The 26,962-nt window shown below is 39.3% G+C and overlaps 1 protein-coding gene across 1 annotated transcript in view; it reads right to left on the bottom strand.

Annotated features, from left to right (window-relative positions):
• LOC146697508 (putative histone-lysine N-methyltransferase PRDM6) overlaps positions 1–26,282 on the bottom strand; it is a 34,167-nt gene extending 7,885 nt beyond the window's left edge. Inside the window, exons 1-4 of the mRNA XM_085474246.1 lie at positions 26,105–26,282; positions 25,511–25,984; positions 13,518–13,666; positions 12,594–12,752 (exon numbers count right to left, since the gene is read on the bottom strand). Of these exons, the coding sequence (XP_085330372.1) occupies positions 12,594–12,752; positions 13,518–13,666; positions 25,511–25,984; positions 26,105–26,282 (960 nt within the window). The remainder of the gene's footprint in view (positions 1–12,593; positions 12,753–13,517; positions 13,667–25,510; positions 25,985–26,104) is intronic.
• Positions 26,283–26,962: the final 680 nt, after the last annotated feature.

Below are 26,962 nucleotides of genomic sequence, written 5' to 3'. Positions count from 1 at the left end.
GGTCGTTTGTGGGGGGTTTCTGTGAATAAATTCCTAGTATTTTTGTTAATTAGCATCAATTAACAGGAAATTATCTGTACGTAACCAGCCAAGCATGCTAGCAGTAGCTGACTGAACAACTTAATATGCCACCATCTAATCCTTATATGCTATGCTAACTTCTAGCTCCAAAAAACCCCAATATGGTGGTGGTAAAAACAGAGGCTTCAAAAGAAAAAGACCCAGAGACACACAATGGCTGATTCCACTTTTTATTTCATAATATACACACACACAAAACACTATGTAGGTTTTGTTTTTGTTTTTTTTGCAAACCTGCAAAGTTGAAGTAACTGCAAGTCACAAGTCACAAAATGTAATCGTGGTATTTATAGCTGAAAACAATAAATCACAGATTTCCCTCTGAGGGGTTTTCCAGACTGTAAATCACACAACAAATCAGCCCTCAGACCCTTCATGCAGAATTAATGACTGTGCAATAAGTTTAAAAAATTTTTGTTTTGATTCAAGATCTATCACACAGGTAAGGAAATCGCAGAAAGGTGTATATATATATGAGTGACAAAGCAGTTCTCCCAGTGAAAATACTACAGCCAGATGACCAGACTTCCTGCGATGTTATATGAATAATGAACCAGCTTAACCTGTAAGTTTCCAAAAGCTTTCAAATCAAAACTACACAGTGTGTAATTTAACGTCATTTGTAATAATTGAACTAAAACATGATAAAGCTTACATGCTAATAAGTATGTAGTCTTGATATGGTAACATTAAACCACAAACGCTCTTCTTTTATTCAGAACTCAGTCTGACCAACCACATGCTTTTCTCATCAGCTGACCACATCTGTCAGCTGTTATAAAAGACAAACATCAGCCTCAGAAAAAGTCAGCCTCTCCACCCTCTTCTTCTTCTTCTTCTTGTACTAAACGCACCGTTTTCTTCTTCTCGTTCTTCTTTTTCAGTCCAAATCCTGTAAAACTGTTCCTGAGAGCGGATCAATGCTTGCACACTTCACTTTTACAGCTAATCAATGATTATCCGCTAATTCCACTGTTATCTGCTCTCTTCATCTGCCTCCTCCTCCTCCCTGTTATCTTACCATGTCTCCTCCTCCTCTGTCCTCACTCACACTGCTCTCCTCCTTCACCTCTTCCTCCTTTTTCTAATTTTACTATAAAAGATCTCTGCATTCACAGCTTGCACAATTGACTTGATTACAGGACTGTGGGGCCACGTCTGCAGTGATTTTGCATCTCTTTTGTCATTTTTGTGTCTGTTTGTGGTCATTTTTGTGTCTTTGTGGTCATTTAACCTCTCTATTTGACTATTTTTCTGTCACTTTGTGGCAATTTTATTCATCTTTGTGTTCACTTATGTTTTTTATGGTGATTTTTGATCTTTATATAGCCATTTTGTGTGTTCGTGGTCATTTTTCTCTTCATGTTCACTTTGTCCCCCTTTGTGGCCATGTCTGTGTCTCAGTAGTCATTTAAGACCTCTGGTAAATTTTTGCTTCTCTTTGCGCTCATTTTGTGTTTCTTTGTGGTCAGCTGTGTTTGTGCAGGCCTTCAGTAGCCCTACATTGTCATTATCTTTGTCTTTGTGGTCATTTTGACTCTATTCATATTCCTTTAGTATCTTTTTTTAGTCATTTATTCATTGTTACTCTGCAATTGTTTTGGATCTCTTTGCCTTGATCTCTTTTTCCTCAACCTTAGACAATACGTCCCATAAGGGTAGTGTTCATATCTGTAGACATTTGATTCTCCTCGTTATTGTCACTCTGTTAAATCTTCTATAGCCACATGATTTATTCAGCCTGCCAAAAATAAATGGAAGGTTAAATAAAGCCACAGTCCTGCTTATTCACCCAATCTGACACACTGCTATTCAATCGTTCAGTTTCTTTAAAAACACTACATGTCGCTGAGGGGTCCATTTTTCAGCACTAAGCCTTATAAACTGTGCTGCCATTGCTGCCATCACCACCGCTGCCATCATGCCCAAGAGCAACAGTCTGGGCCTCTGCACACAGCCAGAGCAGCCTCACCATCTGAAACTGTGTTTTCAGCAAGCAGCGAGCAGAGTCATAAATCTGAGGGCTAATAATCGTTCAGAGAAACGGATAATATTTGGATAACCGACGCTGATTCACCTCAACGTCAACAGCAGAAAGTTCTTGTCTGGAAGCAGAGGTGCTGCTTTCTCACACAACAGTAAGAAGCAGAGGGGGGCAGCAGCCCACCACCCAAAAGGACAGAGACCACCACCCATCAGAACACCTTTGTCTGTGCTGCAGTCCATGGCACAACTCAGCTCCTTACAACAGTCCTGTTGACCCAAATTAGCCAAACCATAGCTCATCTCCAGCAGCTCTTCATCATGCTTTACTTTTTCAGCAATTTTTTTTTAAATTTGAGTTGACTAATGATTCTTTAAATGTAGTTTTAAAGTCTTATGCGACTCGCAGTCTTAAGTGTTTCGAGTGGTCAGTGAGACTGGAAAAGTGCTCGATATAGATGCGTAAAGGTTTTTGCAGAAATGTGACAACCAAGAAGACTGCAATAACTTCAATAAGGAATCTGCTTTTTTACTTTTAAATTTTAAAGTTTTGGCTCTAAAAACAAAGCCCTTGCCTCTTTTACGCCAACGTGTTGCCATTTCTGCCTCTTTGCCTTTTAAGAGCCACCCTCCATATTTGCAGGTTTAAGAGAGAATTATTAATGGGCAAAATATGTGGGCTGCATCTGCCAATCATTGGTAAATTTATTGCAGTAGCCCCTCACTTAGACGTGGTTTCAGAGCGTCCAAATTTAGGACCATTTATTTTGTTTGCAATGTGTGAAACAGGGTTTAGATTGAGCATTGTCTGCATCAGTGGAAAAGACGTAAACAAGAGTAGCAGTTCCACATTCCATGCTAATGTGGGGCATAATCGCTGCATTCACTGAATCCATTCCTTCACGGTCAAGAGTTCAGGTTTTTCTTTTAATTTGTCAAAAGTCTGTGTTTATATGTCTTAGCCTGAAACATTCTAATCAGACAGAAACAATAATTTTAGAATGAGTCAGTTTTTCCATGCACACCATGACACTTTTTTTAGCTATTATTACGACAGAACAGGAACGCCGGGAGAGAGCAGGGGAAGACATGCAGTAAATGGCCCAGAGCGGATATGAACCCGGGCCTTATGGCATCTGGGTCACCAGCTCAACTAGGTGGGATAGAATAGCACCCACAACAGACGAGTTCAGGCTTAAAGCCCTATTTATTAAAACTAAAAAAAAAGGCACTATTTATATCATCCACGCCTCATTATTCCAGGCCTTCATTTATATGCAAGTCACCTATCAAATCTCAATGATCTAGCCAAGTTTGAAGCACAGATTTAAATTTGTGAAACCTTTGTATAATCATAATCTTGTTACAGCTTTGTTGGATAAAAGTAATTTATAAAATCAGCTCATAAGTGCTACCACAAACACAAAATTTTGAAAGTTGCCAAATTTCAAACACACCAATGTATTTGGCCAGGCTAACAAGCATGCTAACATGTTTGGTCTTGTGGCCTTCAGAGCATGAACTGCTTGCTCCTGTCACTGTGCCACTCTGATTTCGTCTCACCCCTGAAAGTCTGATAGCTCGACCACAGGAAAGGCAAAAGTCGGGAAAGCTAAAATTGTCTTTTTGGATAATAATATTGAGAAATTGGTGGTGATTTCCCTTATCACATTTCTGAGATTTGCATACCATTTTCTTTTCTGTTTTTATACTTTTTCACACTTTGTGTCATTTCCACTCTGTCTTTTCTATCATTTCTTCTCTCGTCTTCTTCCTATAAAGCCCTGCTGTTTTCCAAAGAGCTAGATCAATAGAGTTCAATCCTCCCTTCAGCAGCTGTCTTCAAGACCCAACCCAGAAGACTGCCTATTGCACATTATGAGGCTGCTTCAGCGTCCAGCTGACCCATCTGTAGCCATGACCTCTGATGCTACTTCTTAAAACTGACCACTGAAAGAAAATCCCAGCGTAACTGAGCTATTTCGAGGATTTAAAAACTTTCCAGTAAATTAAAACTGTTTTACTTGTTTTAAGCTCCAAACTGAACAACAATCTCTCACTTCCTTCAGGGCATTTCTAAAAAATGTTTTTCCCGACACAAATCATTTGACACAAATCATAAAACTGAATATGAACAAAAAATGTTGTGAAAAAACTGGAACGCAGCCAGTTTGGTGATTTTGAGCAACCACCAATTACCAATAAAATCATAGGGATAGTTGTGGAGAAGGCAGACATGCGTGCACACACACACACACACACGCACACACGCACACACACACACACACACACACACACACACACCGGAGAAAAGAATGCAGAATCGTATATCTTGGGATTATTTTCGCTTTAAATCTTTCTGGTGAGATTAGATAAGAACACATGGCTAGCTTACCTAGCATGGACTCCAGGATAACTTGTTAGCTCAAAAATTTATCTGACACAGAGCAGACACATTGCACACTGGTGCTTTGTTCGATGGTTTTTAAACACTGACCAGTGCTTTCTTTGACAGACAGGTGGGTGATAGCAGAGGCAGCTATAGCTGCTAGCTGTCTGCTGGGGTTCCCCTCCACTAATTGGAGTCACTGAACTGGACCTCTTGGTCAGGTTTGTGCTGCTGGTGTCTTTGAGTATTTTTAACACAATTATCTGACAAATAATATGACTTTCTGTGTGTTTAATTATAAGAACAAACCACCGCAGAGTTCACGAACCCATGAATAGAGTCACAGTGGTCTGTTCATTTGTACAGCTTATGTGCACAACACAACAATATAAAATTAGATAACCTATACACATAAAAATAATAATAATTTAGAAAAACCCCACATTATCTCATCAATCAATTCTAACCATTAGGAAGGTGAGAATAAAGAAAGTCAGTGTTTGCAGAGTAATATATAAAAAGGATCTTAAGGATAGCAGGAGTGTTGGTAACACTGAAAAAAGAGAGAGTCTGCATTAAATTTCAGATTTGTTTTCACAAAGTACTAAATTATAGTTATAATTTAAACCATATAATCATACAATACTGCCTGAGGTGAGCTGAAAGAAACGATAAATGACTGTGGGTACTACAATGAACTTCAAACATTGGCTGAAACATGTGGTATGAAGAGAGTGGACATGTTTGTACTATAGCTCAGCACAGCAGGTGAAGCCTCCACAGAAACCAGCACAGGAGAGGAAACAACCAGCGGCTCTGACGCTGGAAAAACACTCTGATCAAACATGCTGCTGGATTATGAAGAGACTATATACATGTACACACACACACGCACACACACAATGTTTTTCTAACATGTAGGTCTGGGTGGAAAACCCCAGTCTTTGTTCTTGAACCCCTGCTGTTACCATGCCTACAGGGTAATGTCATGCAGAGCAAGAAATGAACTGAGTTAACCCGACTCACCGAGTGGGTTTAACCAAACAGCACCAGGCTGAGTGGTGGTTTATAACAGCCACAGTTTGACCTGCAAGGCAAATGATTCCCCGGGGTATTGAAAGAGTTTTTAACTCAGAAATGACAAAAGAAGAGCATGAAGATGGGCAGGAGAAGAATTCGAGAAAGGTCTCTGGACAAAGTTTGGTTTGGGTTTATATAGCAATGGATGGGAAATGGTATCAGATCATGATGCAAATGCACCTTCCAAATAAATTCCATCATTTGATACATCCAAGAAAAAAGTGATGCAATACCAAATGACATAGAGGCTGTATTGTACAGATGTACGGAAATAAATACAAACATGTCTTAAATTTTCTAGCTTCTCCGTTAGCATGCCTTCGGCACAAAAAAACGGTCTACAAACTCAGACCAATACAAATGGTAAATGGCCTGTATTTGTAAAGCGCTTTACTTAGTCCCTAAGGACCCCAAAGCATTTTACACTACATTCAGTTATTCACCCATTCATCCACACATTCACACACTGGTGATGGCAAGCTACATTGTAGCCACAGCCGCCCTGGGGCGCACTGACAGTGGCGCTAGAGTTTAAACTTAAACCCAGTTGGAGGACTGTGGATTCTGCTGAATTTTGACTGGATCCGGAAGAAGGCAGAAGAAACAAAGCAGGTGCCCTCAGTCATGCTAGCAACTCCAAGATGTTTCATTGGGAGCATGGATGCAAAGATTAGTACTAACATCACATCAAAGTAGTACTATTCTACCACCACGCTTTTATATTCCTGCATATACTGGGGTAGCGTTGCATGATTCACAGCTCAAAATAGTCCCTGTTGATCTTATACGAGCCCTGATGTAGCTTTTCAGTTCAAAATGAGTTGTTTTAGCTCCTTCCTCCTCTTCTCCTTTAAGGCTATCTTCCCTTTGACTCAGCTTTCTTATAGCTTTCCTATTGGCTGGTCTTCACAAACAGAAGGTTTGTTCTAGTAGTCTGCTCACAACTTGAGCTCAAGACCAGTTTTGTTCACATTTCACACCCTGTTGGGCATCTTGGGTACCCTCTAGAACTGTGTGCCCAAGATGACCCTATTAGGTATATCCCAGCCATCTATGGGATATACCTAATACAGCCTTAAGTGTCGTCTCTCTATATGATATCACAGAGAGACAAAAATAGAAAAAAAACCAACTTGGAAAAACTGGGTAGTAAGAGCAGCAACCTGATCTCTTGGCTCACAGAGATAAGTTGTGCAAGGGACTTTATCCACCAACTCCTACAATTCAAAAAGAAATCAGGACCCTTATAAATATGTGCCTCTTGCTTGCTAAACGTCTAATTGCATTGTATTAGAGAAAAATTGATAGAGCAAAACCGGGCATTGGTTACGGGACATGTCCTCATCTCTGGCTATGGAAAAGATGACCTATATTTTGAAAGGGAAGAAGGAGCTGTTTGAAATTGTCTGGAAACCTTTTATATTAAACTTGGAAGGAGTGGAAATTTCACAAGTGTTGGTGGAAAAGGGGAACCTGGAGTCACATAATTTGGAAAGACATAACGTGATATAAATATGAGGGATATGGTGGAATGATACTTTGTATAGTTCATCTGCTTTTTTTGTTTGTTTGTTTGTTTTGGGTTTTTTTTTGGGGGGGGGGGTGTTTTTTGTTTTTTACGTTTTTTTCCTGATGAATATTCTGTCATATTTCTGTATACGATTTATTTGACCTGTATTTTATGTGTTCTAAAAACTCAATAAACATATTGTTGCAACAGAGATAAGCTGTGCATACACTGGCCTCATTGTTTGAAACTTTGTCCATAGTTATTGTGAGCATCCAACACTGGAGCAGTTTAAGTAACAAAAAATAAGGAAAAGTTTCCAAAAAAAGTGTATATGGACATGACAGAAGCTCTCATCAATCGGAGAAACACCAGTTTTGTACATTTCCTTTTTAAAGTTTTGTCTATATTTATATAACAATAATTTGTTGTTCATTTATTAAATCAAACTTTTTCACTGAATTCTAAGTTGAAGGAATGCTACTGTCATTATCAATACACATAACTTGCTTTAATCATTGGGTGATTGTTTGAGGAATTAATGTCACATCATGGCTTAAAAAAAAAAAAAAGCTTTTGTAGTCGAGTGCCCAAAAATCCAACAATATTGAGTTTATGGTTTATGTGGAAAATTATTTCAGGGCTTTAAGACTTTGTTCCTGCCATCTATCTGACGTCATATTATCAGTGTGAGCGTTTCTGCTTTGTTAATAAATTCCAATGATAAAAACGTACTTGCCTCACTGAAATCCAAGCAACACGAAAACCACCATATGGAATTTGCCATAAACCATTTCTGATTATGTAATCAAAGCGATGATGTCAAAGGCGATCAGGCCCTTTAATAAAACCCAGAATATATAAACATGAAATAATGACATCAGTCAAGAAAACATTACAAAGCCTTTACTGGATGCTGTGACCACAAACCACTAAAAACATAAAGTCAATGGGAATTCTGCACTGATGGACGGACAGGAAAACACAAACGGACAGACTGACAGCCAGGAACAGACAAAGAAAACAGCCTCATGATGCAAAAAGCCAAGATGCCAACAGGCATTTGGAATTTTCTGAATCCTCATGTGTCCCATCAACATCCCACACTAACAAAATATTTTGCCTCAAACTGAGCAGCTCCAGTTTTTCTTTCTCTGCGGCTCTGAAGTTATGATGTTTGGGCCATATTCACCGACTCGGCGCTGACAGCTCATCTAGTCTCTGATCTGTCCAAAAAGAAAACTCCTGTAAAACCCCAGAGGACGAGGTCAGAGGACGGCGCCCGTGTTTTTACTGCACATTCTTTTCAATCAGAGCGTACTCGAGGTTCAGATAGAGAGGTCGCCGGTTCGAGTCGAGAATGAGAACCTGTCACGCTTTCCCTCAAAAAGAAACTGAAACTCAAATTGGGAATATTTGGATGTGTATGAGATTTTCCACTGCTACATCCAGGATTGTAACAGGATCTTCTTACTAGAACTTCTTACTAAATCATCTGCAAACAATCTAACGTTCTGCTGTAGCCACAAATAGACAAATTTGTTGGAAGAGTTTACATTTAACTTCATTCATACCTTTTGGCTTTATAGTTTTTCTGTTTAATGTGTTCCAGATATTTGAAAACACTTAAAAAAAAAAGGGTGGAGCCAGTTACTGGGTCTCCAATAACTGGGTGGATGTTCAGAAGCCAATAAAGCAATTTAATACCAGTTTCAATAAATAATACAATAGAATAGAATGCCTTTATTGTCACTATACAGTTGTACAATGAGATACAGACCACCTCCTACTCAGTGTAAACATGATGGGGGGGGGGGGGGGGGGGGGGGGGTACAGTTCTGCAGCACTATGTACATATGGACAGTATTAACAAAGGGAAAAACATATATATATATATATATATATATATATATATATAATGCACAATATACAAGACGTAAGTAATATGTAATAAATAGTGTTATGTATATACAGTTGAGTAAATAAACACATAAATAAACAATAAAAACAAGCTGGAGTGAACCAAGACTTTCTCCCTGGGTTATGGCATTAGTCCTGTCCTTCCTTCCTATCCCTTTTTTCCTTCCTTCCTTCCTTCCTTTCCCTGTCCTTTTCAGTCTGTCCTTTTGTTCCTTTTCCCATCAGCTTCACACCCTTCATTATCCCTTTCTTTCCTTTTCCATCTTCTTTGTACACTTTATTTATCCTTCCCCCACCTCCTGCCTTCCTTCCTTCCTTCTCGCCTTTCTTCATTTCTCTGTGCTTTCCATCAGTTATAGCAGCGGTCCCCAACCCCCGGAGTCATTTGGTACCGGGCCATGTGAGTTGAGGCTTAGGTGTGAAATTTATGGTTTTCAGGGTTCTTATCGGTTTTTATCATTATTTTTTATTGTTTTTATCGTTAACTGGGTTTCCCTGGGTCTTTTCCCGTGTGACTTTTTTTTGGTACCGGTACTGGTTTTATTTTGTTGTATTTATCTGCAACACCTTAAAGGCCGGTCCGTGAAAACATTGTTGGACCTAAACTGGTCCGTAGCTCAAAAAAGGTTGGGGACCGCTGACTTAGAGCACTTATTCATTGCTTTTTCTGGCCTTTTCCTTCACCTTCCATCTTACCATCTTTTCACCTCCATCTGACTCTTCCTCCCTTTTCACTTTTTCCATCCAACAAGCAGAAAGGACTTTCTGAAGTTTTAATTAACTCTGTGAATATATTTTAAAATCTATTTATCTATAATAGCATAAATCAGTGAATCAGCATTTTCAGAAAGCTTAAGGTAAGAAATTAGGAAAACTGGACTGTGGGAACTGCTTAACCTACTCAGTATTTATTTTTACTTAATTGATTAACTCATCAATGTAGCCCTAAATAAAACTTTATTACAAAAATTACATTTACATCAAGATAAAGTTCAGTTTTAGCGCTCTGCTCCTGACTTCTCTGCCACAGCGCTGGAGTAGGGAGTGATGAAGCTGCCGGTCAGATAGTTCAAGAATTATTCCACCATAAAGTTGGACTCCAGCACTGAGCTCTGCCTCGGAGGGGATCGATTTGTCGAGCAGTAAAATACTGCCGCTCCAGAAAACCCTCTGCTGTTCCACTCAGACGTAACGGTAAGTGTCTTAATTAAAACCGGCTCTTCTAGGATGCCATAGACAACATGACACCAGCTCCCTGATTGGCTATAGGACAAGCATCTCTTCCTGTTTTGGGAGGCGTCAATAAGTGAGTTTAACAACCAGTGAGTTTTAATGGAATCTGTGTGTAAAGCTCCTTCATCAATAGGCCTAATGGCCAGTCGTAGCCTGGCAGCCGGTAATCTGCCGGTTAGAGCTGGGTTATCTGACCAGACCAATTTCTTCAGGGTTAGTGAGTTTAAAAAGCTGGTTTCAGACCCCATGGAGGGTCACTGACAGTTTGTGCCAGGTCCAAATAATGAGCTGCAGCAGCAAAACAAAAATTACATCCAGGATATTCTTACATCTTAGCGCCAGAATATTCAGTTTCTACACTTTGTGTTGTAGATTTCATTTTAAACAGGCAAATTGTCTCAGATTGTCAGTTTTAATTAGCCTTAATATGCAACTAGAACAGGACCATTTAAACTAACTATTTAAAATCAGCTGTGTTCATTATTCATGCTGCACATCAGGACAAAAACAAACTCTTGAAGTCTCCACAATCTTTACCTGATCACAGAAGTGTATAACTGTAGACACCAGACCAGCCCAGGCATCAGGGACAACAGATATAATATTGATATTATGTTCCTGCCTTGATTCACAAAGACATTCGATGGCGCGCTGAGTACAAAGATACACTTCTTTATAGTCTTCCAAAAAGCCAGTAACTACTCAACAGGAAGTGATGGCATCCAATTGTTGAAATAGAGTAGTTCACATATTTATGAAACTGCCCCCTGGTGATGATAAACAGCTACAACAAGCAGACAAGGCTTTGCAAAGCTCTACCAAAAGCATAGCATGTAAAAGGGGAGGTGTAGTAGATGGGTTAGAAAATGACCTGCAGACGTGGTGGTCATAAATAAGTTTGCTGCTGTCTGTCACTTGGCAGATTAGCTCTTGCAGGTCATACTGTTGGGCACAACAGATTTAACTGCAGCTTCATATTGGGTTCAACAGGAGTTAACATGTGAAAGTAAAATCTGCTCAGTGATTGTCTGCATCAGATAAACTCATAAAAACATGTCGTCAGTTTAATCCTCATCACTTTCATGTTCTTTTTTCCCCCCAAGCAAAGACCTGGTGGCCCTGCCGGACTTGGCTGATCATGTCTTCTGTGCCCCCTAACCTCTGACCTGTGATCCTCTACAGCCTCCCACCACCACAACCAGAAGCCCCTCTCCACCCACACCCACTCCCACGTCCTCCTCCTCCACCTCCTGTCCCACTGCAGCCAACAGCAGAGAGACTGATGTCCGGTCAACCGACGTCTGACTGACCTTTACCAGCTCAGCCACACGGGACTCATCTATCTCTGTGTCTCCCTGCATGCCTCAGTCCACCCTCCCTCGCTCTCTCTAATGCTAATGCAGCTGTTTATAACTGCCACATTGACTTTCTCCTGCCACTGTATGTAAATACAATCTGCTCTGATCAATGGACTGAGAGGTGACATGACGCTGACCACAAGCACACACGCACAGAAAAAAATCCACACAAACAGGCAGACACACAACTAAGTGCAAAATGTGAGAACAGGATGAAATTTAAAAACCTATTATTTGTTGAATTAGTATCAGTTTCCCCCCCCTGCAGAATACAACAGGAACTCCAAATGATGCAAATAATACAATTACTTGAATAGGAAGCCTAACATAAATGAATCGGTCTAACAATTCAAGTTAGTTAATTTAACATTTTAACAAAAGGAAGTCTGGTCCTCATTCCCTCATTTCAAACTATGTGCACATAACATAACCCCCTTCTATATACTTCCATCATGTGATAATGTTGATAATGTGGTTGTGATGCTAAAACCAGTGTTATAGTCACAGATAAACATGAGGCTCCATGAGGACATCCCTGTACTCTCCAAATGTCCGCAAGAGACTACGCTTTATTCCACCAATTGCCCATACATCATACAAGCAGACTCCAAGTGCACATGAAGAACGTATAACAGGCGCTTGACTACGGTTTCATGGTTTTTTCACATGTATGTCAGGATACAAGTATAACCTAAGAGTACCTCCAGCATCTAGCTAGCTATTTGTTGTTTTCCATTTCCTCACTGCACCGCTAAAACTCGATTTAATGAGCTAACCACCTGTAAAAATGCACCATTAATTCCTGGGTAAATAAGCAAAAAGCAACCCCAGTAATGTTATTGATCTCAATTCAAAGATACATTTCAAAATGTGTCTTTACCAGCCAAAAATAATTAATCTTCCTCGTATGGGTTTTGATTCCTGTGCATCGGAGCAGCCATGAATCTTTTTGGAAGGATTTAATGACACTTATTGCACAAATGCACAAAGCCATGAGGCAATCGTGGGTGCACGCATAGATATAAAGCTCTCCCCTCCTTACCTCCCACAGGTGTCGGGTGTTCCTGACCACTCCAGACTGCAGTTTTTCCAGCATCAGGGGGACTCCTTGAAACGGGCCAATCCAGGTTCCCTGAGGGATCCTCTGAGCTGCACAGATTCCGTAACCCAGACCAGGAACTGTGCTGGTGCACAGACACACCTGCATACAGAGGTCAAAACAACGTGACACCAGCAGCTGCAGTCAGCTAAAGGTGAGACGTGTGTAGTTTGTTCTGTAGAAGAATTTACTTACAAACTGTAGCTGTGATTTATTATATCATGGTCTTACAGCAGCCTACTTATCAGACATGTATCACCCAGTGGAAGTACTAGTTTCACAGTATTTGTATAGTTTTATTTATTTATCTATTGTGTGTTTTTTTTGCAGTGACTGTGTGTTGTTTTTTTTTTACTAAGCTATACTTTCCACCACTGACACCTCAATTCATCAACCAAAATGACCCACACCTGTTTGAGCCCAGTTACTGTGATTGACATTGTGTGTGGCCAATAAAAAATAAGCATTCCTCGGGCTTGGACCAGTTGGATACCTGGAAGTAGAGATGAACGGACTTCACCCAGATACAAAGCAGAGGTAGTCATGATGAAGGTAGATGGCAATGGAAAGATAACCAGCAGGGGATTGATGGGCTTACTATGTAGATGTTATGATTATTAAGCTTTTAAAGCTTTTTGGTGGTGTCAAATTAGTAGATAAAGATATTAAATGTTGCTACCAAGTGGGTGCACAATGAGGTACATTTATATGATTACTATTAAATATAATTTTGCAGGCACTACATTGAATTTAAGTATTTTTCAATAAATAATGAACCACTCAAATATCAGAGAAGAAAGGGGGATTTTACTTGCTCTGAACCAAACTGTTTTTAGTTAGAGGCTGCATATAGGAAGTGGGGGTCACCTCTCTGGGCAGGTCTCTCAGCCAATCAGGGATGTCTGGTAGGGTGACAGGTGCTGCCGTGCTGCTGGTGCCGACGAGCCGGCGCAGAGAGTGAAGAGGGCCGTGCATCGGACACTCACCGTTCCTGTTGTCTGCACACATGTCACAACCTGGCAAGGAAAGAGAGACTTTTTAACACCAGCAGATGGAAAACTGAAAACAAAACAACATAACATACCATAACTGAAGACATTTGTTTTAAATATGATGAAACTCATTTTTAAAAGGGCAAAAAGTGTTGTTTGGGTCCTGGCTGCAGGCTTTCAAGTGTTTACACATGTGTACTCTGTCTTCATTTGGAGATCAACACACTTATGAACTGTTGTAACCTTATGACAACTTGTGTTCCCAGACTTTTAATTAATACAAGAGCATGAAAAATGTGTTGCTTTTGGCACAAAATGTCAAAATCATTTCTCACTGAAGTTAAACTCACTTGTGCTCACTCACTCCTTTAAATTAATATTTTAATGTTTTGCAGTTTTCTAGTGTTTATTATTTATTGTTGAAAAGAGATAATTTATTTTGAAAATCTAGGAAGTTCCCTGGAATTTCCTTTCAAAATTTATTGAAGTTTTTGTTTTGATAGCATAACAAAATTTCAAAATCCGATTTCTATGTGAACCTTCTGATTTAATAACTGTATGAATGCATTTTATCCGTTTGGATTGTTTATGCAGAATTCCATTAAAAACCTGCAAATTCCATTTTGAAAACACCAATTGAAAAGTTTTAACTGGAAATGTGACTGAATGCTGGCACAGTTATACAGATTTTGTACTGATATATACTTTTTATTAATTACCAGCTATTTAAAAAATCCCCTTAGCACACACATTAAGTCCCAAACCTCCAAATTGCAGTTCATTATGATGTAAGTGGATGAAAGACTGACATATCTTTTTGTATTTTTACTTGTAACTACACGACTGGAAGAAAATCCACAAAGCAGTCATTGCAAATCTAATCTGGAATCTTTATGTAACAGTAAATAAACAGTTTCAGAGTCAAAATTGAAGTACGAATGATTAAATCTTTCTAAGCAGTGGTTAATCCTTCAGACTGAATGAAAAACTGAAACTGAAGAAAAAGCAAAAGAGGAATAAAAAGCAGGAGCCCTGATGAAGTCCAAATGAGGGGGAAAAAGTCCTCTCCTCTGTGTTTTTCCAGGTTAAATGTGGCAAAGAGCGTATTGCTGGGAGTTAGCGAGTGTCAACATTTACTCAGAGATGCAGTCTGACAGTAATGGATGTTAATTGACTGTAGCAACATAATGAGAGATTATTATCTGCGCAGAAAACTCCCACAGAACAGAGCAGCTGAGAGGAACAGGATGTTAATGTTGTTTTTCTTCTGTCTTTCCCAAAATTAAATATCCGTCATTTGATCGACTGACGGCTGCTTTTACACCATGATGGATTGAAGTTAATTAAACCATATTATGGTCATTTATAAAGCAAAAAATGTAACTCTGGGTCACGGTCGAGTAAATGGGAAAAATTCTCCAGGATCCTTGACTTATTAAACCGAGATAAAATAAAAACGTCGCTTTTATTTCAGCTCAGGGGTAAAAGTAAAGTCTGCGACAACGAAAAACACCACAGAGCAGCCACTTAAGATACTTCCTCTCATGACTGCTTCATGCATGTGGGTAAACAAACAAACCAAAGAAAACAAAAGAAATAACTAAGTAAATACATATGTGTGTGTAGGAGTCCCGACACATGAGCCAACAAAAGCTCAAAGCGGAGCCTTGACAAAGAATAACTGAAGCAGGGAGAAGAAAGATTAAATCTAGATCGCATGGAAAAATGAGAGGATTTTAATAAGGTGCAGCAGCTAATGTTTGGACATAGAGTATGTCTTCATCAGCATGTGAGGAGGCAGGGGGCATGTGGATGTTTAAACTTTTACCCAAAGAAATATTGAACGCTAAGAAGACATATGGAATAACAGAAGAAAAGAAAAGCATCTTGATTTTTTTAGGGTACAAAGAGATCCCAGAGGCCCAGGATTGGAGGGCTCTGGTCTTCACCTGGAACAAAAAGAAGAAAACCACAAACACAAACATGATCTTGAAGACCCAAAGACAAAAAAGCACCAAAAGGAAACACAAATGTGAGCACTGTTACTTAATTTAGGAGAATAGAAAATACATACAGAGTGAGAGTCAAATTCTATATATAAGAGTTGGACATAGCCGCTGTGATGTCACTCTCAGGTTTAATTTATTTTAAATTTCAGCTCCCTTCATAGTGTTAGTAGAAGAGAGGACGGAGAGTTGAGTTGACAGTTGTGCAAGCTGTTGCCTGAGAGTGCATGGGAGACACACAAACCCATCCATCCATTTCATCTTCTACTACTTATCAAGCCACAGGGCAACAGTCTAAGCAGAGATATTATTTTTCGGTCCAAGTGACCAAAATATTTTTGCACCCAGATGTAAATATGTTGATTTCTGCTGTAAAACTTAAAAGATTTATTATGTGAGTCTGTGGAGATCAACTGGCTTTTAGAGCGAGCCTCCAGTGGCCAATCTAGGAACTTCCGCTTCTGCCACTTCCTCACTGGCTTCATTTTTCAGACCCAGAGTTTGTTCCTTACTTTAAACACGCAAAAAGTCCCGGAGACATAAATCTACTGGGGTGCACTGGCCCAAACCTGGGTGCTGAAACCGAACCAGGCCTGTAAGTTGCACATCTGGCCACCATTGTCAGTGCTACATCCATCTGACTGCTAGAAACACAAAGAGTTTGAGGCAATCTCCTGATTCAAACTTGTGATCCTATAAATCTGATGATAAATATCACTGGTTCTCAAGTTTGTGGTGTTCCAGTTTTAGCACATGAGAGGATCCTTCAGAGGGTTGTTGTATTTAAGTTGAAGTTACCCAGGTTTATATTTCATATGTGCGTGTGCGTGTGTGTGTGTGTGTGTGTGTGTGTGTGTGTGTGTGTGTGTGTGTGTGTGGTTTCTGGAATAAAAACATAAGAGAAACCACAACAATAAACAACAATGCTTTGGCTGAATAGGCCTTTATGTCATCTTTGCAAGCTGTCAGTCCTGCACGGCTGTCGATATCTTTAAGAATAAAAAAAAAACTAATACATATAATAAAACTACTATAATGCCAAGAAATTAATATGCTTACGCTACATTGGATGTTTCTATCTGAAGCACACGAATGAACCACATTTTACCAACGAGTCTATCAAAACACATCAAATCACTGGACCTTCTGCTTCGACACTGAAATAACAAATGTAAAGCATATTTACATGTTAACTAAAACATACAATCCCAAACATCTCCATCAAACAGAGATCAAACAAACTATGAGCCAGGTTATCAGTTAACCCCTCAGAGGAGCTGATGGACTCCTGACATGTGTGCACACACGCTGAGAGAGAAGAGACTGTGGTTTATGAATCTATGAACTACAAACCTTCTTTACAGAAACAATACAACAAGATAGCAGGGAATATAATTGTGGCTTATGTATACTTTTTTCCTATTACTTATCATTAACACATACTTTTACATGTAAGTAACTTTATAATCGATTCATAAACACACAAAAAAATCCCAATCCTGTTGTAATGTATACTAGTCAAATCTAATTATACATAAAAAGTAATAAAACTAAGATTTAAATTAATTCATGCTAAATATTACAGGATATGCTGTGCGTCAATACACTAGAACCAATCCTTTTTGGATAGCCAAGACCATTGTGGAGATGCACAGTTCCACACTTAAAGAAAATTAAAGAAAGCATAACAGCGCTAACACTGAATACAGACTGTCAAGCAAGATGATGGAGGGGTGAGGATTTTGGATCGTTTGATGCTGCAGTCATTGAGTAATAAAGTACTCCAAAGTCAAATATGAGGCCATCTGTCTGAAAGCTAAAGAAAGTAGGAAATTAGGATTGCTGTGCTTCATCCTAAGCACAGCAGCAAGTCTACAGCAGACTGGCTGAATGAAAGGATGTGAAGGGACTGTCATAAACAAATGCCCACAATGAATGAAAGCAACACTGTAAAAAGTTGGGCCATTGCTCCACAATGATGTGAATACGGATAAAGTCACATGGGAAAATAGCACTACAAGTTATTGCCAGTAAATGTGGTTCTACAAGCTATGTATGTTTGTTTTCACGATTGCATGTCTTTTTCACATGACTGTATGCAACACACACAAAGATGCATGCTCATATTAAATGTGACAAAGATGTAATGCGGTCAGAATATGTGTGAATATCCTTGTAAGCCAAAAGCTCAGACTTCAGACTGCTCTAAAGGCTCAATTCTGTATGATGACATGAAGATATCCCCAATATGTCATCTGAGACACTAAAGCTCCTTGACCGTAAGACCTTGTTTTTATGAACGTGACCCAATCAGTAGAAAGTTAGCTGAAAGGGGGAGGAGCTAAAATTGTTTGCCTTGACAGATGATTGGTGATAATATCACCAGATGCGCCAAGGTTCAGAATGAGATAAAGATTGTTTATTTTAAATAGAGTCCAAGAACACAGGTCCCCCTTTAATTTGACTCTGTTGTTATCACTACTGAGACTACGTCTGATACTGCTGCTAATTCACCGCATACAGGAGCAGACTTAAATCTGTAAAAGTGTCATTGGTGAACATATCTTCTGTTTCTTCTCTATCCTTCACTCCTCTCTTCCTCTCTTCCAGACTGATGAACTGGCTGTGAACTTGTTATGGCATGCTCTCCTTGCTACCCATCATTCAACCTCAGTATTCTGTTGCATCCATCGCCAGTGTTTAGACAGCTCCGCTCTGCCTCTGATCCCCGAGCTCCTTCCAGTGAAAATGGCTACAGGCACTTCTTATTCTGCTGCTTTATGAAGTGTTTTGTTCTCATAAAAAAAGATTTTTTAATAAGTGTGTTTGACTTTGATATCTCTTATCTCTTTATTATCTCTTTAAACTCCACGCCGAGTTATTAATCTGCTCCATTTACGTCTTAGTAACAAGCATTTTCATGTTTTGAAACTTTAAGGTGCCTCTTTCAGTCTCCACAGTTTTTCTTATGTCACTCTGATCTTCAGCAATAACTGTAAGAGTAATATACATTTTGTGTTATTTCCTGACTTTCTGCCATTACAAGCATCAAAGAGCAAGAAATTTGAGTTTCGGTGACTTCTCTTTGGCAAAATCATCACATTTGATAACAGCTGTGGATGTTAATAGCACAGCTGTGAGTCCAGAGGAGATTGGACCACACAGTGAGGCTTATACTTACTTCTTCTACGACCAGAACTATACTGCTACACTTTTTAGCTCTCAGTTATCCTCTTTAGGTTAGAAGGAAGTGGTTATAGAAGCAGATATTTCTCTCAGGATTTTGCTTTGAGACTATGTGGACACAAAAAAGACATTCTGCTGTTACACGTGTAAAACACTTTTTTGTTAGCTATATCAACTGTCATGTGGAGTTTGTGGTGAGTCTTCTGCCTCCTAGTGGTCATAAATTAGATGGTACAGCTTTAATCTATTACATCAAAGTGAACTACACACATATATCCTGCAGCATCTTTAATATAAAGCCAGAAATACCTTCTTAAAACAAAGGCATACATTGCATTGAGTGTCTAATAGTTTGTCTTAATTTTCTAGATCAGGGGTCGGCAACCTGCGGCTCTTTAGTCCTTATAGTGCGGCTCCGTGTGGTTTGGGAAAATAAATTAGAAGTATTTAGCTGAAGTGTATTTTATTTATGTTAGTTCTTTTTTAACTTGTAGTTCTAAATTGGAAGATTATTGTGATATTGAAATATAAAAATACTATTATATTCTTTTATTTTTTCATCGCTCAAAATAAGCGTCACACTCGCGGAAGCCAGTGTACCCACCGAAACGCCGTGCATTTATCAAGACTTTCAACCCCAGGTAGGCCAATTATGGACCTTCAGATCCACATTATATCAGCAGCTGTTCTCCACCGTGAACTATGTTAAAAACAAACACCGCTCACGCCTCACAGATGACAGCTTACAGTCCTGCGTGAAGATGAAAGTGACTTCGTACAGCCCCGATTTGCAGACGCTGTGCGCAGAGGTTCAGGAGCAGAAGTCCCATTGTAAACATATCACGGCAGACCCGACGATGTTTCCATGAACACGCTTTTCAGCATCTCTTTATTGACCACTTTTCACACACGGTTGCTGTACGCATACAGCCGGCTGTAGCTTTGCAGCTCACAGCCCGACACACACCAACACAACAGCATAGATGGCACAGACGTTAAGGCGGCGAGGCGTGATTGCGGGTGCCGCTCAGGTGCGTCCGCCTCCCCTGCAGCGGCGCTGCAGACCACGCCCCGCCACACACATTAACCAGGTAAAATACATATTTAGGCAGAATTTTGCAAATATCTATTTTTTATCTTTTAGCAGCATAGTGCTTTTTTTTTTTTCAACTATTTTTTAAAAGTCAGGTCAAGGCTCCAAAAGCCCAAAGGCGATATGAGGGTGGCAGCACAACAGTTTTTGTTTGCTACATGGATCATTTTAGTTCAGCTGGGTGTCTTTCCTTTTGTTATATTTCTTTAAGAGTTCAAAATGTGTTAATTACATAAATAAAATGTAATTTTCTCTGTAGCACTTCATGGATTTCATAAGCAACACATCTTAGTTGTTCACACAAAGTGGCTGTAGAGGCAGAGTCCACTTAAAAACTAAGAGTTGTTGTTGTATTAGGGACAAATTCAGACTCCAAAGTCAGCATTTGCCCAAAGAGTGAGGTTTATAAGTGAATAAATATATATTTCTGTAACATATTCAGTATTCTTGAGTTTGTTCTTCCACCTCGTAGTGGTCAGAAATCCTTGTGGACATCTTAAAAACACATTTAGGTAGAAAACCCTTCTCCTGTTTTTGGTTCTCCTTTTAAAATAAAAATAAAAATGCTTGTACAATCATAAAATATATACATAAAAACTATTAACATTCTGTGATTCTTTTATTTTTCTTTTCTCAAAACCATTTGAAAGACAGAGGTGTCGTCCTGTGTCCAGTCTGGGAGGTCTACACTTTATGTATATACATGTTAAACATAACAGGCTTGACTGCTGTACTGTAACTATGAATTTCATAAATGCAATTATTTATTTTTCTTCACTTGAATTACATCGATGGCAGAATATCAAGGTCTTTAAATGATTTTCTAAGACAGGTCTGGTTTAAATCTTTCAACCCTCTTTATTTCCACGATTGATCATAATCAGGAAAATCAGCTCTGTGAGGTCTTTCTGAGCAACATCAGCTCTTACACAGAGAATAATTGTATCTGGAGCTCTGTAATATGATGGCTTTTTGTTTTTTGTAGGAGAAACACATATCAAACACAGGAAATACTGTCATGGTTTAATATTAAACATGTCAACAAACCATGACAGGTTTAGATTTTAAATATTTAATGAAAACCACAATCTTTTACTAACATGCATGATTCTGAATCCTTCTCCCTGCATCAATGTAACCAGATGAGACATAATCCAGGCAGCAGTCACAGCATGCTGCCTTTAAAATGCGATCGCAGCATCAGTCAGAACTCTATGCATGTGATTTTTCAAGAATTGGATTTGCACAGAGCATACGTGACGTACTGCTTGCTCCTCGTCTTTACAGAAGGTTTGGATTTCATTTCAAGCCTCTCATTAGCACTTAAAGACAGTAAACAACAACTTAACCTGCAAGCTTGTCGGTTAGAGAGAGGTTAAAGTGTGATTTGCATTTAATATCTGTCACACAGTATAATGTCTGTGCTAAAGTTGTTTTGAGTGACTCCACACAAACTGACAGAGGCTGAAAACCAACATACAAGCAGTCAGAGGTCTGTGTGTGTGTTCAGCCGTTATTAAATTACTGTAAAACTGTCAGCTGGTATTAACTCCAGATGTAACTCGGAAGAACTGATCTATGTTTCCTATCAAAGCAGAATGCATCCCAGCTGGCTGATAACTTCCAGCCATTTTTGCTGTTGGGCAATCGACATAAAGCTTTAAAATTTATGTATGTATTTATTGAACATAAAATCCCAGCCTCTTTATGTTTTCTTTCGGTTTGTTTTTCCACTTCTGCTCAGTCACATCAAACTGATGTGAACACAGATGACTTAAACATCTAAAGGACTGGGGGAAATATGGCTGGAATTTAATTTATTAAAAATTATTAATATTTTATTAAATTAATAACTAAAAATGTATATATTTAGGCAATAAACCAAAGGAACTAATTGTATGCTAATCCGCCAGCATGTTAGGTAAGTCTGCTTGATTTATCTGTATTTTTTGCTTGTAATAGCAGCAACTAATGGAAGAATTTGTCATTTATTGATCATTTTTTAATCTAGAAGTAGCCAAGAATCTGTGAATACTAACATTATGATTTTTAAATACAAATGAGTCACAATCCAAATGTTTGAGAACATTTTGACTCATGTAACAAACTCACAAATTTTGGAGCATTTAAAGAACTCGGTTTTCTCACCACCAGTAGTTTTACTCAGTCTGTTGAAAAAAACAAAAAAAAATCTCTTTGGAAAATATTTTTATAAAGTCTTAAAAACTACCTCGAATGATGTCACAAAGGCATCCTCATGTTTATCCTGGGTTAGAAGCTTCTAACAGAAAGCTCATGTAACAAAAGCAGACTGTGATGGGCTAATGAGAGGTTATTCCATGGCATAATGGCAAATGTGGGATCCAATGTTGCTGGACTTTGAGGTACACCAAAGATTGATCTGTGAAAGCTTTAAACTGTTTTAATAATTATTTAATTTAATAATCATTCAATGTTTGGAGAAAAAAACATCTTTTAACTAATCAATCAATTAGAAAATAGTGAAAAAACAAAAAAAAAACAAGTGACCCTCTCTTCTTACATGTAAGAGGTAAACATTTGCAGTTTTCCTCTCTCAAAAAACAAAATAGTGACATAATAATTTATGTCACTCAACAAATCATTGCAGTCAATCATTTTAATAATAACTTCATTTATTTTAAACTGTATCAACATATGGCGAGCTAGACCTTCAGTCAGACCCGCATTCTGTTGGTGGATGCTTTCTACATTTATTCTTCTATTAGTGCGAGAGAGAAAAAAACATTCTACGTTTTTGAAAATATTTATCTAAAGACGTAAGAGCCCTAAAAAACCAAGCGTGAAAATCAGTGCCATAAATATTCAGATAGAACCTGTTAGCATAGCAAAGAAGGATAAACGACTTGCAGTTATTGAACTTAAATAAAAATAAAAATAATAAAAAAATACCCCCCCCCCCCCGCCCCACCCACATTAAATAAGTAAAAACGTAAATGGATAATAATTAACCATCATCATCATTATCATTATTATTATTATTATTATTATTATTACTGTGATTAATAATCGAGCTGTGACAGTGACACATGAAGGAGTGCGTATGTGACTGCTTTATCTACACCCCCACTCCACCCACTCAAGCACACACGCGCGCGCGCGCACACACCCAGGAGACCTCAATACGACCGTGTTGGGATGATAAATAGCGGGCCGGTAGGTCGGTGGATCGATCCCCCCTCCTCCTCTCTCACTCTCTCCCTCTCTCTCCCCTCCACAAACACAAAACTATATACGGCAATTAATTCCTGCTTGTCCCTCCATCCCTCATCGGCCCTGCCGGCGCGTATCGACTCAGATTACTGCTGATGGTCCGTTTTATCACCGCGGAATATACGCGCTCACACACACACACAATCTGCGTGCTGTTTAGGATCGCTGCCATAACGCCTGAAAGCAGAAGCGGCGGAGATGAATCCCGAGGTTACGGCACAGACGCCAAAGCGCCAGATTACAGGATTATTACAGCAGAACGAGACAGAGCGGTGACGCTGCAGCAGCAGAGAGCACGAAGTTTAACGTTTAAAGCAAAAGAAATAAAATGAAGTCCTCGTTATTCTCCTGCAAATTCTGAACACTTAAAAAAAAAACCCCAATGAGATCCGACTGAAATTAAGATGGATCACGGTGCAGCCACTTTAAAATCACCTTTTTTTGTGTGGGAATGTTCTGGAAGTCGGAGATTAGAGTAATCAAAAACGGACCTTTTTTAAAGCAGTGAGCGAAAAATTCCTCCATAATGTTAGAAATGTTGTGAGGACATTAAAATAAAACTGCGCGACAGCAAAATATTAAGAATCGGGCTAATAAATGATTAAATTACAATAATAAATAAATTCTGACTGTAATGTTAAACTAATGGCAAACAATGCGATTTCAAAAACTTAAATTACGCTTGAACAAATCTGTTCAGTTCAGGATTTAACTCACTCGGTGAAAGTTTGATTATATTCAGAGGGTAATGCACATCACAACAGAAAACTGAATCACTGATATATATGAAATTAGAAGCATTTTTCTGGGTATTTAAGTGATTTCCTGGGGTAGATGTCAAACTTTCCGAAACTTTAAATCAATCTCCACGTGCACAGCGGCTGTTTTCAGCGCTGAGCCTCCACCGTGAAGTATGCGTGTGTGTGTGTGTGTGTGTGTGTGTTTCTTTTAACGGGACGTCCCGACAGCACTGAAGAAACGCACCTCTAGGCCAGACTGGCGAGATTTCAACCGGCGTGTTCGTGCGTCTTTTACGCATGACAGCGCCTCGTCGATATCTGTGTAAACGTGTGCGAGGATTCACAGCCGATATCGAAGCTGGAGTTTAGTCGGCTTTAGAGTGAAAAATATCCGTTTTTAAGATGAAGATTGTCTTTTTTCGAAGAACACAAAAAAAGTAAAAGTGAAAAAACATTAAAACTAAATAAAAGTAAGAAAAAAAATCTCTAAATGTTTCTATTTTTTAATATAAAATGTTATTACTTTTCGGGAAATAATCCGCAGCTTTGACCGGAGTGAAATGACAGCGCACTCTAATAAACACCCTTAAATGGTGCGTGAAGGCCGACAGGTGCAGAGAAAAGAGGCGTTTGTTTTTTAACATAAGATCCAAATGGACTCTGGTTAATATTAACTGTGAGCTGCAGGACTGCTGCTGTCTGAGAGCGTGATCCCAGGCCAGGCTGCTGACCTTTGACCTCTGACCCTCCAAGCCAACCACTATCCTCTCCTTCCAGCTCCTACTGTCCAGCACCGCAGCTGTCAAACCAACTGTAACGTCTCACACAAGTGCTGCATGACACGCTTTAAAACTGCAGTGAATGAAATTAAGTCTTACATTAGTTAAATCATGTTAGATTTGCTCGTAAACTTAAGTTACAAGTTTACTGCACTTTAATGACCAAATAAATCTGAAATTATGTGCAGTTTAAGGAGGGAATCACATGTCGAGTGATGGAGGAGATTTAAATACATCCTTTTATTGGGAATTGTCTGTATAAATTATTGTAATTTTAAGAGGTTGTTTAGGTGGAAACCGATGCTGGCAGCATGCCACATATGTGTGTATTTTGAAAGAAATGCCGCAAAACAAAAGAGAAAATTATTGTGGTCCAAAAGAGCAGACGTTATGTGTTAATTTATCTTTAAAATTATAAAATATATATTTTAAAAGATTAGTTATAACTTTTCAAAAACTAATAAAAAAATTTTTTTGCAGTAATAATACATAAATATTCATGGGAAATTATAGAAATAAGCAATTTTTTAAAATAAAAAATTATAATTAGCAACACTCAGTGGTTAAACATTTTATTAAAAATTTGTTATTTTAGTTGTAATAATAGGATTAAAAAACACCTGAAACGCTGAGCAGATGATTTTAAGCCCGACAGAAACACTACAGTGTGATTATAAGTACTTGATAGTTAAACACTGAGTACACCAAAAGGTCAAAGGTCATGGTCGAGCGCCATAGAAGGATTGTTAGAACTGAAGATTACAGGACTGCTTCTCTAAATAAAGCGTGTGTGTCAGTGTGTGTGTACGTACGGTTGTTGAGCTCTCCCGTGTGGTTGCTCAGCGGGATGATCTCCATCCTCTGCTGTCCGTACAGATAGTAGTCCAGCTCCGCTGCCGTCAGCTTGAACCTCGTCACGGTCCCTTTGCCGCCCTCCTCGCTGCCTCCGCTGCTGCTGCTCTTCACGCTGGACGACACCACTCCAACCCCCACCCCTCCGCAGCTCTGCTCTTTGGCCTGATGGAGGAGCCCAGCTGCTGGGTTGAGCCCCTGCGGGTTCTCTGGAGGGACCACCACCACTAGATCTCCTCCTCCGCCTCCTCCTGGTCCTCCTCCTCCTCCTCCAGGACCTCCAGGTCCAGCGCACACTGGGGCTAATGCCTGCCCAAAAAGTGCGATCTGCTGGGGCACAGGCAGCTGGGAGAGCCCTGCGTTGGTGGAAATGGAGATGGAGGTGGACGGAGTGAGGGCTGCCGCTGCGGCTGCTGCTGCGGCTGCTGCTGCTGCTGAAGAAGAAGCTGCTGAAGAGGAGGAGGAAGAAGAAGAGGAAGAAGTGCAGTGCGTGGAAGCTAGGAGGTGGCTATGCAGGCGGGACGGGCGCATGGTGTCAATAGGGATGGAGAGACGGTCAGGTGGGGGTGGCGGAGGAGCCAGAGGAGCTTTTAGCTGAGCCTGAGGGAACAGCTGCTGCCAGTGCTGCAGGTAGGACGGGTCCACCTTAAGGAAGGCCGAACCGCTCGGGTCGCCCGGCTTCAGCATGGCTGTCCACTGACTGCTGGGAGGAAACATCAGAGAGAGCGGCATCAATCATCAGGATCAAAAAACATATAGAAACATTCAAGAGGTCAAAACATGAAGCGCTGAACATGCAGGGGTTCCAGTTTGTTCACTTCAAACACGAGAAATACAACAAGTGTCAGATTCACTACAGACAAATTTTTTTAATTGTGTGTTTAATTAATTTTTAAACATATTTGACAACTTTAGTGAGACATTTATGACTTTTTAAAAGATAAAATCAGTGCTTTAAGTTACTGCGTTTTTACATAAATCAGTTTTCAGGGACTTAAGAGAGAGCTCCACTCCAGAACTCAACTGATGACCGATGTGTTTGCTTGATTTTTTTTCTGCAGAATTCAGTCTCATTGCTCATTTCAAAATCTACAACAGATCACATCTGAGTCACACTTTTTTTTTTTTACCAGAAAGCGTTTTGTTTCAAACAATTTATTTTCTGAGGATTCATCCAAAATTATATTTGTGTTAAATTTGTGAGCACATTGAACATCAGCCTGCTGATCGATAATGTTTTTTTTTTCTTTACTTTTTTTCCTTTTTCTTGCGTTTTGTAAAAATTGTAAATGTAAAATGGTGCAAATTGCATTGAAATGTTTTAGGTATAAAGTTTAAAATGACAATTTATCAACATTACATGTAGTCTGAGTTTTTTTATCTATAAATTTACAAAGCAGGTGTTTCACTTT

The sequence above is a fragment of the Copadichromis virginalis genome, linkage group LG12 (genome assembly GCF_057382275.1).
Source record: "Copadichromis virginalis isolate Kocher_CV1m ecotype Utaka linkage group LG12, C_Virginalis_male_GT1.1, whole genome shotgun sequence".
NCBI lineage: Eukaryota > Metazoa > Chordata > Actinopteri > Cichliformes > Cichlidae > Copadichromis > Copadichromis virginalis.
The sequence above is the reverse complement of the archived record's forward strand: the minus strand, read 5'-3'. Positions and strand labels throughout refer to the sequence as shown.